Source organism: Oncorhynchus kisutch, unplaced genomic scaffold (assembly GCF_002021735.2).
Source record: "Oncorhynchus kisutch isolate 150728-3 unplaced genomic scaffold, Okis_V2 scaffold1069, whole genome shotgun sequence".
NCBI lineage: Eukaryota > Metazoa > Chordata > Actinopteri > Salmoniformes > Salmonidae > Oncorhynchus > Oncorhynchus kisutch.
Genome location: NW_022263014.1, coordinates 40,239 through 57,302, shown reverse-complemented (window position 1 = coordinate 57,302; position 17,064 = coordinate 40,239). Strand labels below are relative to the sequence as shown.

The 17,064-nt window shown below is 44.3% G+C and overlaps 1 protein-coding gene across 1 annotated transcript in view; it reads left to right on the top strand.

Moving 5' to 3' along the window:
* The first annotated feature begins 6,456 nt into the window (after window positions 1–6,456).
* LOC109880832 (serine incorporator 4-like) overlaps window positions 6,457–17,064 on the top strand; it is a 44,939-nt gene continuing 34,331 nt past the window's right edge. Inside the window, exons 1-4 of the mRNA XM_031817550.1 lie at window positions 6,457–6,938; window positions 9,410–9,577; window positions 11,802–11,980; window positions 15,367–15,446. Coding sequence (XP_031673410.1) covers window positions 6,873–6,938; window positions 9,410–9,577; window positions 11,802–11,980; window positions 15,367–15,446 — 493 coding nt within the window. The 5' untranslated portion in view covers window positions 6,457–6,872. The remainder of the gene's footprint in view (window positions 6,939–9,409; window positions 9,578–11,801; window positions 11,981–15,366; window positions 15,447–17,064) is intronic.

Genomic DNA, 17,064 nt, shown 5'->3' with positions numbered 1-17,064 from the left:
GGGTTGCTGAGCCACATAGAAAAGGCAATCAAATACTGTTTTTAATCTCCTAACCTGCAAAGCAGAAATATTATGTTTCATCCTTTCAAAAATGTTTGGGATTGTGGTGTAGATTATGTGTAGGAAGCTTGCCATAATCTGCAGTTTCCGTGTAATCCAGAGAGCGTAAACTGGAAAATGGACTGTTATGTACACTCAATCAGTTATGTCACTGTTGATGAATGGATAAATTGTGTTGCCATGGGTTGGCATGGGAATCCTCTGACATGTGAGGCTTGCCTCTCTCTGGGTCATCGTCTTAGTTCTGTGTCTCATCACTCTCAATGGATAGTAAGACTACAATGTTTATACATTCTTACACTTCAAACAGATCTCTAAATAACTGGACTCTAAAGAATCACAAGATTTTAAAAAATGTACACATAAAAAAAACTACAGTCAACTGTGTTTTTTGGAAAACGTGTTTGGACTCGATCCAACCGTTCTTCCAAAAGGCCTATTGAAACCATAGATTGAATGCTTCCACTCAAGCGTTGTTTGGCTCCTCTAATTTGCTTTTGTCTGCTCGCTTTGGCAGTGTCTCCTCTCCCACGAGGCAAAAGCAATTATCTGTCAGTGAAAGGGCCCCCAGGAATGCTGGGTAGTAACGAGGGCGACGGTGGTGGGTCGCCCTGACCGACACTCGAGAGTAAAACCCGGGTCTTATTCATTATGCACCAAACGAAAAAAATAAAAATTTGAAACAGGGAGGGACAACTGTTTTTTCCGTTGTATATTTTTTGAAAACGTTTTGCTACAGTGTGCGCTAATGAATACAAGCCTGTTTATCTGAAGGGACTAATTGGTTCATGGAAGTTCACGGTGGAGTAATTTAGCCAACAGCAGATTAAAGATCTTCAAACCAGATTCAAGTTCTTAGTGATTCTACTCTGCTGCGATTACATCAGTTAATGTTGATTCTTGGAGAATAGTATTTGTTCATTGTCACTGTAAGGAATTAATTGGTAGTCACGATTGTGTTTTTTAGGGCAATGATTGCGAGTGTTGATGGTTTTGTGATCTCAGACAGGAGCTATGATTGCGTGACAACCAGCTGGGATGAAGGAAAACAGTCCTAACCGTGTCACATTTAGCATATTGATCAACATATTTCCATTTGTAGCTTAGAACAGATAGTAAACATTGACACAATGTGAACTTTCCACTATGTCTGAAAAGAGTTTTGTCATATATCATCAACAAAGCTTTACAGTGCATGCAGGGAGAATCAGTGTATAAGAGAGTGTGCAGTTAGATAACATAGGTCATTCTTAAATCAATCCCTAGACCCTAAACTAGGGTTGCAAAAATCCATTAACTTCTGGTTGGAAGATTCCACATATAAGTGTATATACCCCATCAAAGTATTCAGACCCCTTGACATATTCTATATTTATGTTACGTTATATCCTTATTCTAAAATTAATTTAAATGAAACAAATCTAAGAAATCTATACACAATACCCCATAATGACAAAGTGAAAACAGGTTTTTAGAAATGTTTGCAAAATTGTATATATATAAAAAACTGAAATCCCTAATTTACATAAGTATTCAGACCCTTTGCATGAGACTCCAAATTAGGCTCCGGTGCATCCTGTTTCCACTGATCATCCTTGAGATGTTTCTACAACTTGATTGGAGTCTTCCTGTGATAAATCAAATTGATTGGACTTGATTTGGAAAGGCACACACCTGTCTATATAAAGAGTACCAAGCCATGAGGTCAAAGGAATTGTCTGTAGCGCTCCGAGACAGGATGGTGTCGAGGCACAGATCTGGGGAAGGGTACCAAAACATTTCTGCAGCACTAAAGGTTCCCAAGGACACAGTGGCCTCCATCATTCGTAAATGGTGGAAGTTTGGAACCACCAAGACTCTTCTTAGAGCTGGCCGCCCAGCCAAACTGAGCAATCGGGGGGGAAGGCCTTGGTCAGTGAGGTGACCAAGAACCCAAGAACCCAAGACTCCCAGACCACAAGAAACAAGATTCTCTGGTCTGAAGAACCCAAGATCGAACTCTTTGGCCTGAATGCCAAGCGTCACGTCTGGAGGAAACCTGGCACCATCCCTAAGGTGAAGCACATTACAAAGTTTATTTGTAATGTGCACCGAATACAACAGGTGTAGACCTTACAGTAAATTGCTTACTTACAGGCTCTATCCAATAGTGTAAAAACATATTAGGTGTGCAATAGGTAAGTAAAGAAATAAAAACAACAGTAAAAAAGACAGTGAAAAATAGCAGTAGCGAGGCTATATATATATACCGGCACCGGTTAGTCGGGCTGATTGAGGTAGTATGTCCATGTAGATATGGTTAGTGACTATGTGTTAGTGACTAAGTGACTATGCATATATGATAAACAGAGAGTAGCAGTAGCATGAAAGAGGGGTTGGCGGGTGGTGGGTGGTGGGACACAATGCAGATAGCCCGATTAGCCAATGTGTGGGTGCACTGGTTGGACGGGCCAATTGAGGTAGTATGTACATGAATGTATAGTTAAAGTGACTATGCATATATGATAAACAGAGAGTAGCAGCAGCATAAAAGAGGGGTTGGGGGGGGCACACAATGCAAATAGTCCGGGTTGCCATTTGATTACCTGTTCAGGAGTCTTATGGCTTGGGGGTAAAAACAGTTGAGAAGCCTTATGGTCCTAGACTTGACACTCCGGTAACGCTTGCCATGCGGTAGTAGAGAGAACAGTCTATGACTGGGGTGGCTGTGGTCTTTGACAATTTTTAGGGCCTCCCTCTGACGCTGCCTGGTGTAAAGGTCCTGGATGGCAGGCAGCTTAGTCCCAGCGATGTACTGGGCCGTACGCACTACCCTCTGTAGTGCCTTGCGGACGGAGGCCGAGCAATTGCTGTACCAGGTAGTGATGCAACCAGTCAGGTTGCATGCTCTCGATGTTGCAGCTGTAGAACCTTTTGAGGATCTGAGGACCCATGCCAAATCTTTTTAGTTTCCTGAGGGGGAATAGGCTTTGTCGTGCCCTCTTCACGACTGTCTTGGTGTGTTTGGACCATTCTAGTTTGTTGGTGATGTGAACACCAAGGAACTTGAAGCTCTCAATCTGCTTCACTACAGCTGCGTCGATGAGAACGGGGGCGTGCTCTGTCCTCCTTTTCCTGTAGTCCACAATCATATCCTTAGTCCTGGTTACGTTGAGGGATAGGTTGTTATTCTGGCACCATCCGGCCAGGTCTCTGACCTCCTCCCTATAGGCTGTCTCATCATTGTCATTGATCAGGCCTACCACTGTTGTGTTGTCTGCAAACGTAATGATGGTGTTGGAGTTGTGCCTGGCCATGTAGTCGTGGGTGAGCAGGTAGTACAGGAGGGGACTGAGCACGCACCCCTGAGGGGCTCCAGTGTTGAGGATAAGCGTGGCAGATGTGTTGCTACCTACCCTCACCACCTGGGGGCGGCCCATCAAGAAGTCCAGGATCCAGTTGCAGAGGGAGGTGTTTTCAATGAATAGCATTCTCACGTAGGTGTTCCTTTTATCCTGGTGGGAAAGGGCAGTGTGGAGTGCAATAGAGATTGCATCATCTGTTTGGGCGGTATGCAAATTGGAGTGGGTCTAGGGTTTCTGGGATAATGGTGTTGATGTGAGCCATTACCAACCTTTCAAAGCACCTCATGGCTACGGACGTGAGTGCTACGGGTCTGTAGTCATTTAGGCAGGTTGCCTACGTGCTTTTGGGCACAGGGACTATGGTGGTCTGCTTGAAACATGTTGGTAATAGAGATTCAATCAGAGACATGTTGAAAATGTTAGTTAAGACACCTCCTAATCTGTCAGGCCCAGCGGCCTTGTGAACGTTGACCTGTTTAAAGGTCTTACTCACGTCGGCTACGGAGAGCGTGATCAAACAGTCGTCCGGAACAGCTGATGCTCTCATGCATGCCTCAGTGTTGCTTGCCTCGAAGCGAGCATAGAAGTAATTTAGCTTGTCTGGTAGGCTCGTGTCTGCTGGTGGTGGCAGCATCTCATGCTGTGGGGATGTTTTTCAGTGGCAGGGACTGGGAGACTAGTCAGGATTGAGGGAACGATGAACGGAGCAAAATACAGAGAGATCCTTGATGAAAACCTGCTTAAGAGCGCTCAGGACTTCAGCCTGGGGCGAAGCTTCACCTTCCAACAGGACAACGACCCTAAGCACACAGCCAGCACAACGCAGGAGTGGCTTTGTGACAAGTCTCTGAATGTCTTTGAGTGGCCCAGCCAGAGCCCAGATTTGAACCCAATCAAACATCTCTGGAGAGACCTGAAAATACCTGTGCAGCGACACTCCCCATCCAACCTGACAGGGCTTGAGAGGATCTGCAGAGAGAAATGGGAGAAAATCCCAAAGTACAGGTCTGTCAAGCTTGTAGCGTCATTCCCAAGAAGTCTCAAGGCTGTAATCACTGTCAAATGTGCCTCAACAATGTACTGAGTAAAGGGTCTGAATACTTATGTAAATGTTACAATTCAGTATTTCTTAAATATTTTTGGCTAAAATGTCTAAAAACCTGTTTTTGCTTTATCATTATTGGGTACTGTGTGTAGATTGATGGGGGGGGGGGGATTATTTAATCCATTTTAGAACAAGTCTGTAATGTAACAAAATGCGGAAAAAGTCAAGGAGTCTGAAAACTTTCTGAATGTTTTGAGTTGCTGACAGTTCTTTATAGGCTACAGGTGGCAAAAACTGTGTTCTGGTAGAATTTGTTATGTTTACTTGGTCTGTAACAAGAACATTTGACAGGCCCTAGTTGGGTCACACAACCCCAAAAGGTTTGGGAACCATTGATGAGTTAGGCCTATGCTGTCGTAGAGTAGTAGCCCCAGTAAGAACTGTTCTGCAGCCGAACGATGATAACCCAGTCTGGGTTATGGAGTTAGTCTACGGCAGGGTTGGGGAGAGAGCGTGAGGGACTGATAAAGGTCACGCTAACTGAGACTGGGGACTGTACAACTTCCCTGGATTATCCTGGCACAGCGCCCTGCACACTGACCCAAATCTATTCTGACTCACTCTCTCTCTGTGTACTCCCTCCCTGTGTAAACAACCCGTGTGGGCTACTGCACTTCAGATAAGATTGTGGGCGCAGTCCTTCTCTTGTCTTGAGAAAGGCCACTAGGCCATCGATCAAGTCCACCTTTGTAAACATGGATTACAAACATACAGATCACCAGCATTTTTTATAGTCTACTGTACTCTTCTGCCACGGTAGGGCCCACACCCTGCCACTCAGCCCCAGTCAAAGCCAGTTTAAAACAGAACTGAGGAGATTAAGTAAGAGTCTGTCTTGTGGAGAAGGGTTGAACAGAGATTACTGTATATCAATGGATAGCATAGAGATCTTGACTTTGTATCTGTGCCAATATGGTGTCTATGACATAATTGTCAGCGCCATTGAGGCTATCTCTATTTTAAAGTAGTCAATTAGCTTATTTTGTGTTTGAAAAGAAAACAACTTTTAACTAGAAAATGACTTCTTCAAGATTTCACGTTATATATTTTGCCCACTGGGTTGACTAGAGGCCTACATCCTCTTTCTCCTGACTCAGACACAACCCTACATGTGTCCTCTTTCTCCTGACTCAGACACAACCCTACATGTGTCCTCTTTCTCCTGACTCAGACACAACCCTACATGTGTCCTCTTTCTCTTGACTCAGACACAACCCACCGGGAAAACGTCAACAGTATATCAATGTAATCTGTCAACATACTGACCTTGAACATCAATGGAATTTTGTGTTGAAAATACAAAAAGTTGTCAAAGTACACTAATTTCAACCAGAATTCAACAACAAATCAACAACAGGATTTCAAAGGTTGGTTAATTTCAACTACAATAGAATTCACGTTTGTTGAGAACTCAACTAAAAATCAACCAAATATGGACATATGGATTTTGCGTTCCGTCAGGTTTTTGCCTGGAGAGAGACCTAGCCTGTGCCCACTCCTCTTGTACTGTGTTTCTGGGCCGGTCAGCGAAATGATGATAGGATTATGGATGTGGCCTCTTTCCATTATGGACAAGCAGGGAGTATCAGAGTTTAGCAAGGAGGTGCCATGGGGCGGTGGGTGGCGCTGTGTAGGAAAGCAGAAGGTATCTTATAACATCCTTAAATGTAAAAAGAAAATGACAGTAATTTGCGGGTAATTCCATTCTGATGGGTATGTAACCCAATGAACAGCGTGGCCCAAGCCTATTGTGACCATGGGGCTGCTCTGTTCTGTGTGTGTGTGTGTGTGTGTGTGTGTGTGTGTGTGTGTGTGGCCTGGAGGCTGTCTCTGGAGCAGTGGAGCAAGGGCCCTGGGGGAAGGGAGGGACAGATGGGACTAACACATGCCCCGCCTCCCTTTCTCCCTGGCTCTGCCTAATCTGCCAGGGTAAAGCGGAGCAGGGGGAGGAGGGGTTGAGGGCATTCATCATCACCACCTCTCTCTCCAACTCTTCTGACAGCGCCCGACACAGAAGCAAAAAGAGAGCACACAGGATATGAGTAAAATAAATACCTGGACACTTTCTATCCCCCCGAAGTTGGATTGAGGTTGAGGCCGAGATTTAGCAAGGTTGGTTGGATGTTTCTTTGTGTTACATGTGATCCAGGATATAGCAGAGAAGAACTACCCTGTTGACCCGTTGGAAGTTGGATTTCACAACAACAAGAGGCGCTTTTGTTTTGTAACGCCGCTATTTTGGGAAAACAATTTGTCCTGTTTTAGATGTTAGAGGATCCTTTTCTGGGGACTTTTAGGATGTCATCCTCACAGGGTCTGTGATCTAACACCCAACGCTGTCCGTTTTGGAGGGTTCTGAACGGATGACAGCCCAGGAGATGCACCAGAGTGGCATCTACAGCTACTTCCTCAACATGTTTGCCTACCAGGTGAGACAGAGTCCTGAATGACACAGAGTTGGCGGGAGGGAAAGAGAGAACATATAAGAGGAATTATGGAGACGTTACACATGAATGAGAATGTGTTTGGATTGCTGTCTGTTTAGTAAGACATTGAGTCCCCTATTTTCATGATACGTTTGCTAGTAGTTGTGTTAGAACAAAGCTATATTGGTTGTTGTATTTAAACAAAGCTATATTAGTTGTTGTGTTATAACATAGTTATATTAGTTGTTGTGTTAAGACATAGTTATATTAGTTGTTGTGTTTAAGACATAGTTATATTAGTTGTTGTGTTTAAGACATAGTTATATTAGTTGTTGTGTTTAAGACATAGTTATATTAGTTGTTGTGTTTAAGACATAGTTATATTAGTTGTTGTGTTAAGACATAGTTATATTAGTTGTTGTGTTATAACATAGTAATATTAGTTGTTGTGTTAAAATATAACTTTAACACATAATAGTTGATGTGATAAAGCACATCTTCATTTTCTCATGACTATTGTTTTGTACCTAACTGGCCTGTTGTTAATACATATCAGATCCAGAACTAGCAGATGCCAGTATCTGTTTTACAATGCAGCAGGTGTTCTATGTTGGATAGAGATCAATACACCCGTTGTACAGTAGTCTATACTGTGTCTCGTTTTATTTTGCCCCATTCTCCACCCCCTACGCTTGAGACCTGAGGCTGTGTCCTGTATTAATATTAGGTCTATTGGACTCTGAAGTGTTATTGGCAAGATATACATTTGATACAACAATGCAGGTTAATCTCATATTGGAAAGACGTGAGTCATTGTCCCACAAATCCAACATGACCTAGCCACTCTACAGTTTACTCTCACCTGGTGAACCAGCTTTCTGTTGTAGATTAGAGAGATTAGAGCAATTAGAGAGATACAGATAGATCGATCGATAGATAGGATAGTTTTCATCTACAGTTCTGGATGTTTATCAAAGAAACAGTCTATGCTTGTGTTTATACTCTCCTCCCTCATCCAGTAACCCCCCCACCCCCAGTAAAATCCCAGATAACAACGACTTAAAACAGGACAAGCAGTTCAACACAGTGTATTACAATACAATGCTGTTAGTCTATAAATTGGTTTGACTCCAGGCGGATCAGATATTCTTTGTGTTTGGACTAAATTCAACCACCTGTAACACGCAACAATCACCTGTAACACGCAACAACCACCTGTAACACGCAACGACCACCTGTAACATGCAACGACCACCTGTAACACGCAACAACCACCTGTAACATGCAACAACCACCTGTATCACACAACAACCACCTGTAACACACAACAACCACCTGCAACACACAACAACCACCTGTAACACACAACAACCACCTGTAACACGCAACGACCACCTGTAACACGCAACGACCACCTGTAACACACAACAACCACATGTAACACACAACAACCACCTGCCCAAAACCCTCATATCAAGGTAAAGCTCCTCTGAGAATAGTTCACTGAGTTCATTCACTGTGTAAAAGGTGTCCCCTCATATAAACAAACATTACTTGGTTATTGAGAGCGTCATGTTTTCTCTGTGGTACTACAGTGAATTAGATGAAGCAGTTATGTGCACCTTCGGTGAGTTATGGAAATAATTTCCTCTTGAGGGATAATCAATGTCATTCATTCATGCATTTATTCACTCACTCACTCACTCACTCACTCACTCACTCACTCACTTACTCACTCACGCACTCATCACCTCTCTCTTCCTTCAGTTATGTAGCTTTCTGTCTAGCACTAAGGCTATGTTCAGTTGACTTCTGATTCACAGACATGTTGACTCCACTCCATCCTAAAATATGCTAAACACCCCTCTCCTTTCCATCATTCAAATATGTGGAGTGGTTGATGATGACCAAAGATTTGATCCAATTGGTTAAATGCAGTATAATCCCTTTATTGTTGAATTTACACATCTCACAGATATTGAGCATATCTCTCTTCACCTCCTCCCAGTTACAGCTCTCATATATCATGTATATTGAAAATCCCTCTCTCCGCTTCCCGCAGATATATTGAGCATATCTCTCTTCACCTCCTCCCAGTTACAGCTCTCATATATCATGTATATTGAAAATCCCTCTCTCCGCTTCCCGCAGATATATTGAGCATATCTCTCTTCACCTCCTCCCAGTTACAGCTCTCGTATATCATTTATATTGAAAATCCCTCTCTCTGCCTCCCGCAGATATATTGAGCATCTCTCTCCTCATCTCCTAGGATATATTGAGCATTGTCACTATATTGTTGAGCTGACTCCTCACTTGTTCTGCTCCCCAGATAGGTTTCTTCCTCTCTCCAGGTAGGTACCCTCCTCTCCTCCCCTCCCCTCCCCTCTCTCATCTTCTCTCCTCTCTCTCTTCCTCTCCTCTCCTCTCTCCTCTCAGATATATATGTGAACATATCTCTCTCCTCTCCACAGATATGTTGCTGCTGTGGCCCGGCCCCGTGTTCACTGTGCTGCTCCTTCTGCCCCCCGGTGAAGTCATCGTCCAGCACGAGGATCATGTACACACTCTTCCACATCATGGCCTGCGCCGTCTCCTGTCTCATGCTCTCACGCACTGTCTCCGAGGCTGTCCGGGACAATGTGAGTGTCTGATGTCATGTCCTCCTTTGGGGATCAACAAAGTTCCATCATGTCTGAGCACTTTGTTTGCTCTGAGGTGCTGTAAAGTGTTCCTGTCCTGATTCAATTACATTAGTACATTAGTAATCTATTGTGGTCAGACTACTTAATATGCAAGATTTGAGTTCTGGGTTAACCAAGGTTAGTACATTACTACTTTAGCGAAGGCCGGCAAACGTGCACCTTGAGAGTAACTCAATTAAATGTCTTGTTGCGTAAATTAGTGCAGGGCTCTCCAACTCTGTTCCTGGAGAGCTACCGTCCTGTAGGTTTTTTCTACCAATCCTAGTCTAGTGCACCTGATTCTATTTAATTAGCCGGTTGATAAACTGAATCAGGTTAGTTACAACTGGTGTTGGAGGAAAAACCTATAGGAGGGTATCTCTCCAGGAACAGGATTGGAGAGCTCTGAATTAGTGCATTTGAACAGCAGCACCTTGTAGGTCTCCAACCCTGGTCTTTCCAGCCCACAGGCAAACTTGCTAATCACCACACAACCAATAGGATGACATAGAAAGGGAAGGGTCCTTACACTATCTATTGCATTTGGGAAAACATATCCCCACACTTCACTATACCAAGTCCCTCTCCAATGGCCTCATGTGTGCCATCCCACATCTCACGCGTCCCATCCAAACCCTCACGTGTGCCATCCCACGTCTTATGTGTGCCATCCCACGTCTTATGTGTGCCATCCCACGTCTTATGTGTGCCATCCCAGGGCCAGTCTTATGTGTGCCATCGCAGGGCCAGTCTTATGTGTGCCATCCCAGGGCCAGACTGAAGTGTGCCATCCAAGGGCCAGGCTGATTTCTTGAATGTGTAGTAGTGAAACATTTAGGAGAGAAACAGAACATGGATTCCCGTTTGGATATCAGGCAAGTGTAGTATGTAGTAGGTTAAGTACGTTTCACTAGGTAGTGTTGGTCCCATCCACACACAAAAAGAGTCAGTAAGAAGTAGGGTTGCAAAGGGAGGGTATGTCACTGGAAACTTTCAGAGTTTATTAGTAAGCTACCAGAATTTTGGTATCTTTCAAGGATTTGATATAATCTATCACAAGACATGTAGTGGGCCTTTTGGGTACTACAAGTGTCTGTAATTATCTATGGCCCTCTGTGGCCTTATCACGTAACAGTTACGAATTAATTAAATAAGATGATTTTCAAATAAGAAATAGAACAACAAAGCTGTAAAACATTATCCTAAATATAAACCATCAACTTAGTGAATACCATTAGTGTTTAACATGAGGGGTTCAGCATGAAATATCCTTTGTATTTGTTTTTACACACTTCTATTTATTTGACTATGTCAGTATGTATGTATTTGTTGTCAGTGTTTTGGCATCAAACTGGTGGCTGTTGTGAAAAAAGTAAACAGTTGGAAGAGTTGCAGAGTTAATTACAAATAATGCCATTGTTGGTTAGATGCTTTTCCCATTCATTTAGGCTATTTTCTCTTGAACCGTATGTTCTATCCACTAGAAACTCATCAACAATATGGACACAGATGTATAAAAAAACTATATATGAATACATTCTGTCAAAGTTATTCAAGTATAAATTACCAAAATTACGATAGATTGCCATAGATTACTAGTGCTTTTGACCAGGGCCCATGGTAGTGCACTATGTAGGGAATAGAGTGCCATTTGGGATGCATACCTACTCTCTCCCTGTCTCTTTTTGTGGTGTAAATCCACTCATAATGTGTGCCAATGAGAATACTGGTTCTGTTTGTTGTGTCATGTCACATTCAATAACCGTCTGATTAATCGCTATGCTAAGGATACATGCAGTAGGCTGCAGGATCATTTCAGTACACTATTTTCCTCCCAAAGACAGACAGAGAAAGGCCTGGAGGCTTCTACTAGCTAACCTCTAGGTTACACACACATACTGTACATGCATGTACACACACACACACACACACACACACACACACACACACACACACACACACACACACACACACACACACACACACACACACACACACACTTAAAAAGAGAGATACACACGCACACACACACACACTCACAAATGGGCACACACAAACGGGGACACACACACACACACACACACACACACACACACACACACACACACACACACACACACACACACACACACACACACACACACACACACACTCCATAACAGAGTGTGTTTGTGTGTTTCAGGTGCCTTTCTTCAACATGGTGTGTGACCAGGCCCATGGAGGAGGGCACTGTGAGATGCTGGTTGGCTACTCAGCGGTCTACAGGGTCTGCTTTGGCACTGCCTGCTTCTACCTGATGATGGCGCTGTTCCTCATCGATGTCAAGTCCAGCCAGGACTTCAGAGCGCTCATCCACAATGGGTCAGCAGTAGCCCTGAAGGTTCATTTATATTGGGGAGACGCAGGAGAACTACCATGGCGTATATGTGAATGAAAGTTTGCGTTCTACATGTAATACCCCTTTAAGGTGTTTTGTGCTAATACATTGTGTAACACCCCTCCCACTAGTACAGTACTAACGTCAATATCAACACGTCTATTTGAGGCTACGTGGGCCTATTCCTCACCTGCCTGACCAATGCACCAGTGTCCTTTTTTAACCAGCTTGTGATACTGTCCACTGCTGTGCTGTGAGCAGTGACACGCTCTAGGGGGGGTGATTAGAGCAGTGACATGCTCTAGGGGGGTTGATTAGAGCAGTGACACGCTCTAGGGGGGATGATTAGAGCAGTGACATGCTCTGGGGGGGTTGATTAGAGCAGTGACACGCTCTAGGGGGGGGGGGGGTGATTAGAGCAGTGACACGCTCTGGGGGGGGGGTGATTAGAGCATTGACACGCTCTAGGGGGGTTGATTAGAGCAGTGACACGCTCTAGGGGGGATGATTAGAGCAGTGACACGCTCTAGGGGGGTTAATTAGAGCAGTGACGCGCTCTAGTGGGGTTAATTAGAGCAGTGATGCGCTCTAGGGGGGTTAATTAGAGCAGTGACGGGCTCTAGGTGGGTTAATTAGAGCAGTGACGGGCTCTAGGTGGGTTAATTAGAGCAGTGACGCGCTCTAGGTGGGTTGAATAGAGCAGTGACGGGCTCTAGGGGAGTTAATTAGAGCAGTGACGCGCTCTAGGGGAGTTAATTAGAGCAGTGACGGGCTCTAGGTGGGTTGAATAGAGCAGTGACGGGCTCTAGGGGAGTTAATTAGAGCAGTGACGTGCTCTAGGGGAGTTAATTAGAGCAGTGACGGGCTCTAGGTGGGTTGAATAGAGCAGTGACGGGCTCTAGGGGGGTTAATTAGAGCAGTGACGCGCTCTAGGTGGGTTGAATAGAGCAGTGACGGGCTCTAGGGGGGTTAATTAGAGCAGTGACGCGCTCTAGGGGGGTTGATTAGAGCAGTGACGCGCTCTAGGTAGGTTGAATAGAGCAGTGACGGGCTCTAGGGGGGTTAATTAGAGCAGTGACGGGCTCTAGGGGGGTTAATTAGAGCAGTGGCGCGCTCTAGGTGGGTTGATTAGAGCAGTGATGCGCTCTAGGTAGGTTGAATAGAGCAGTGACACGCTCTAGGGGGGTTAATTAGAGCAGTGACGCGCTCTAGGGGGGTTGATTAGAGCAGTGATGCGCTCTAGGTAGGTTGAATAGAGCAGTGACGGGCTCTAGGTGGGTTGAATAGAGCAGTGATGTGCTCTAGGGGGGTTAATTAGAGCAGTGATGCGCTCTAGGGGGTTAATTAGAGCAGTGATGTGCTCTAGGGGGGTTAATTAGAGCAGTGATGCGCTCTAGGGGGGGGGGGGTTGGGGGTGGGAGGGTTACCCTTTGAGAGACGCATGGCCTCTAGCTGGCCCTCTGTGGCATATCTCCCATAAGGCTCTTATTAATGAGAAGCCAGACAGTCGGCCACAGGGCCCTGGAACTCCTGGGCACTTCTCAGTGCGCACTAGGGGCAGAATCCTAACTTGAGATCAGTGTGAGTAACTATTTTTTTCTTACGTTAAGCTTTTTTAAAAGGTATATCCCATATGCAACAATAATTGTCATGACATCATTTGTTTTTCCGAAGCTACCCACCTCCTATTCCATACCACCCTCAACATTCAAGCACATTTTGTACCTCAGACTTTTGACTTAAATTATGTGTCAGGTTTTGACCTGTACAGGTTTGAAATACTGTACTCAATCAAGACTATACAAGGCGATTACAGCTTCACTTCCCTTAGACCTGCCTACTCAGCTATTCCTCCATTCACTTCCCTTAACCTGCCTACTCAGCTATTCCTCCATTCACTTCCCTTAGACCTGCCTACTCAGCTATTCCTCCATTCACTTCCCTTAGACCTGCCTACTCAGCTATTCCTCCATTCACTTCCCTTAGACCTGCCTACTCAGCTATTCCTCCATTCACTTCCCTTAGACCTGCCTACTCAGCTATTCCTCCATTCACTTCCCTTAGACCTGCCTACTCAGCTATTCCTCCATTCACTTCCCTTAGACCTGCCTACTCAGCTATTCCTCCATTCACTTCCCTTAGACCTGCCTACTCAGCTATTCCTCCATTCACTTCCCTTAGACCTGCCTACTCAGCTATTCCTCTATTCACTTCCCTTAGACCTGCCTACTCAGCTATTCCTCCATTCACTTCCCTTAGACCTGCCTACTCAGCTATTCCTCCATTCACTTCCCTTAGACCTGCCTACTCAGCTATTCCTCCATTCACTTCCCTTAACCTGCCTACTCAGCTATTCCTCCATTCACTTCCCTTAGACATGCCTACTCAGCTATTCCTCCATTCACTTCCCTTAGACCTGCCTACTCAGCTATTCCCCCATTCACTTCCCTTAGACCTGCCTACTCAGCTATTCCTCCATTCACTTCCCTTAGACCTGCCTACTCAGCTATTCCTCCATTCACTTCCCTTAACCTGCCTACTCAGCTATTCCTCCATTCACTTCCCTTAGACCTGCCTACTCAGCTATTCCTCCATTCACTTCCCTTAGACCTGCCTACTCAGCTATTCCTCCATTCACTTCCCTTAGACCTGCCTACTCAGCTATTCCTCCATTCACTTCCCTTAGACCTGCCTACTCAGCTATTCCTCCATTCACTTCCCTTAGACCTGCCTACTCAGCTATTCCTCCATTCACTTCCCTTAGACCTGCCTACTCAGCTATTCCTCCATTCACTTCCCTTAACCTGCCTACTCAGCTATTCCTCCATTCACTTCCCTTAGACCTGCCTACTCAGCTATTCCTCCATTCACTTCCCTTAGACCTGCCAACTCAGCTATTCCTCCATTCACTTCCCTTAGTCCTGCCTACTCAGCTATTCCTCCATTCACTTCCCTTAGACCTGCCTACTCAGCTATTCCTCCATTCACTTCCCTTAGACCTGCCTACTCAGCTATTCCTCCATTCACTTCCCTTAGACCTGCCTACTCAGCTATTCCTCCATTCACTTCCCTTAGACCTGCCTACTCAGCTATTCCTCCATTCACTTCCCTTAGACCTGCCTACTCAGCTATTCCTCCATTCACTTCCCTTAGACCTGCCTACTCAGCTATTCCTCGATTCACTTCCCTTGTGTCATGCAGCTTCTTAACGAAGATGCTCTTCGTCTGCACGTCCTCTGTATGTAGGGCAGTATATATTGTAGGTGGGTAGTTGTCCCTAGGTGGTTTCAAACAAACATATCAAAAACATGTTATTATGCAAATGTTAGGCATACAACCATATAACTGGTCCTCTCTGGTCCTAATGCAGGTTCTGGTTTCTGAAGTTCATCACCCTGCTTGGGATGTGTACTGCTGCCTTCTTCATCCCTACTGAGTCCTTCCTGCATGGTGATTAGCCTGGACACACAATCAAGATTCCCTCTTAGAATACATTGCTAAACTTTCAACACAGAATTGCCCTAGCTGAAGGCAATAGGTGCAGTTATATTTTAATACCGATGGGGGCACTGTAGACCTACTCATCATCTCACGAGATTCACCCTGCAGTCAAGCCACCATTCATTTCTCTGTGGTTGGATAGTGTTGTGCTAGCAGCAGTAAATCTCATCATGACACAGTAACTGATTTCATATCCTACATGTTTTATGGCTGTTCCTCTGCCTCAGAATCTTCTGTGCTATAAGTTCATTATTTAATAGATGACTACAGTATGTTATTCTTGATGAGGAACTGTGTTTTGCAACATACACATAGGAAAACACTCTCATATACAGTACCAGTCAAAAGTTTGGACACACCTACTCATTCAAGGGTTTATCTTTATTTTTTAAACTATTTTCTACATTGTAGAATAGTGAAGACATCAAAACTATGAAATAACACATATGGAATCATGTAGTAACCAAAAAAAGTATTCAACAAATCTAAATATATTTTAGATTCTTAAAAGTCGCCAACCTTTGCCTTGATGACAGCTTTGCACACTCTTGGCATTCTCTCAACCAGCTTCATGAAGAATGGTTTACAACAGTATTGAAGGAGTTCCCACATATGCTGGTGGGAAGGCGAATCGCTGCAGAATGCTGTGGTAGCCATGCTGGTTAAGTGTGCCTTGAATTCTTAATAAATCACTGACAGTGTCACCAGCAAAACACCCCAACACCATCACACCTCCTCCTCCATGCTTCATGGTGGGAACCACACATGCAGAGATCATCCGTTCACCTACTCTGTGTCTCGCAAAGACACAGCGATTGGAACCAAAAATATCAAATTTGGACTCATCAGACCAAAGGATATATTTTCACCGGTCTAATGTCCATTCGCTCGTGTTTCTCGGCTCAATCAAGTCTCTTCTTATTATTGGTGTCCTTTAGTAGTGGTTTCTTTGTAGAAATTCGACCACGAAGGCCTGATTCACGCAGTCACCTCTGAACATTTGATGTTGAGATGTGTCTGTTACTTGAACTCTGTGAAGCATTTATTTGGGCTGCAATTTCTGAGGCTGGTAACTCAAATTTACTTATCCTCTGCAGCAGAGGCAACTCTGGGTCTTCCTTTCCTGTGGCTGTCCTCATGAGAGCCAGTTTCATCATAGCGCTTGATGGATTTTGCGACAGCACTTGAAGAAACTTTTTTGACCTTCTTGTCTTAAAGTCATTTCTCTTTGATTATTTGAGCTGTTCTTGCCATAATATGGACTTGGTCTTTTACCAAATAGGGCTATCTTGTGTATACCACCCCTACCTTGTCACAACACAACTGATTGGTTCAAATGCATTAAGAAGGTAATAAATTCCACTAATGAACTTTTAACAAGGCACATCTGTTAATTGAAATGCACTCCAGGTGACAACATCATGAAGCTGGTTGAGAGAATGCCAAGAGTGTGCAAAGCTGCCATCAAGGCAAAGGGGGGCTACTTTCAATAATCTCAAATAGGGATTATATTTAGATTTTTTAAACATTTATTTTGTATTACTACATGATTCCATATGTGTTATTT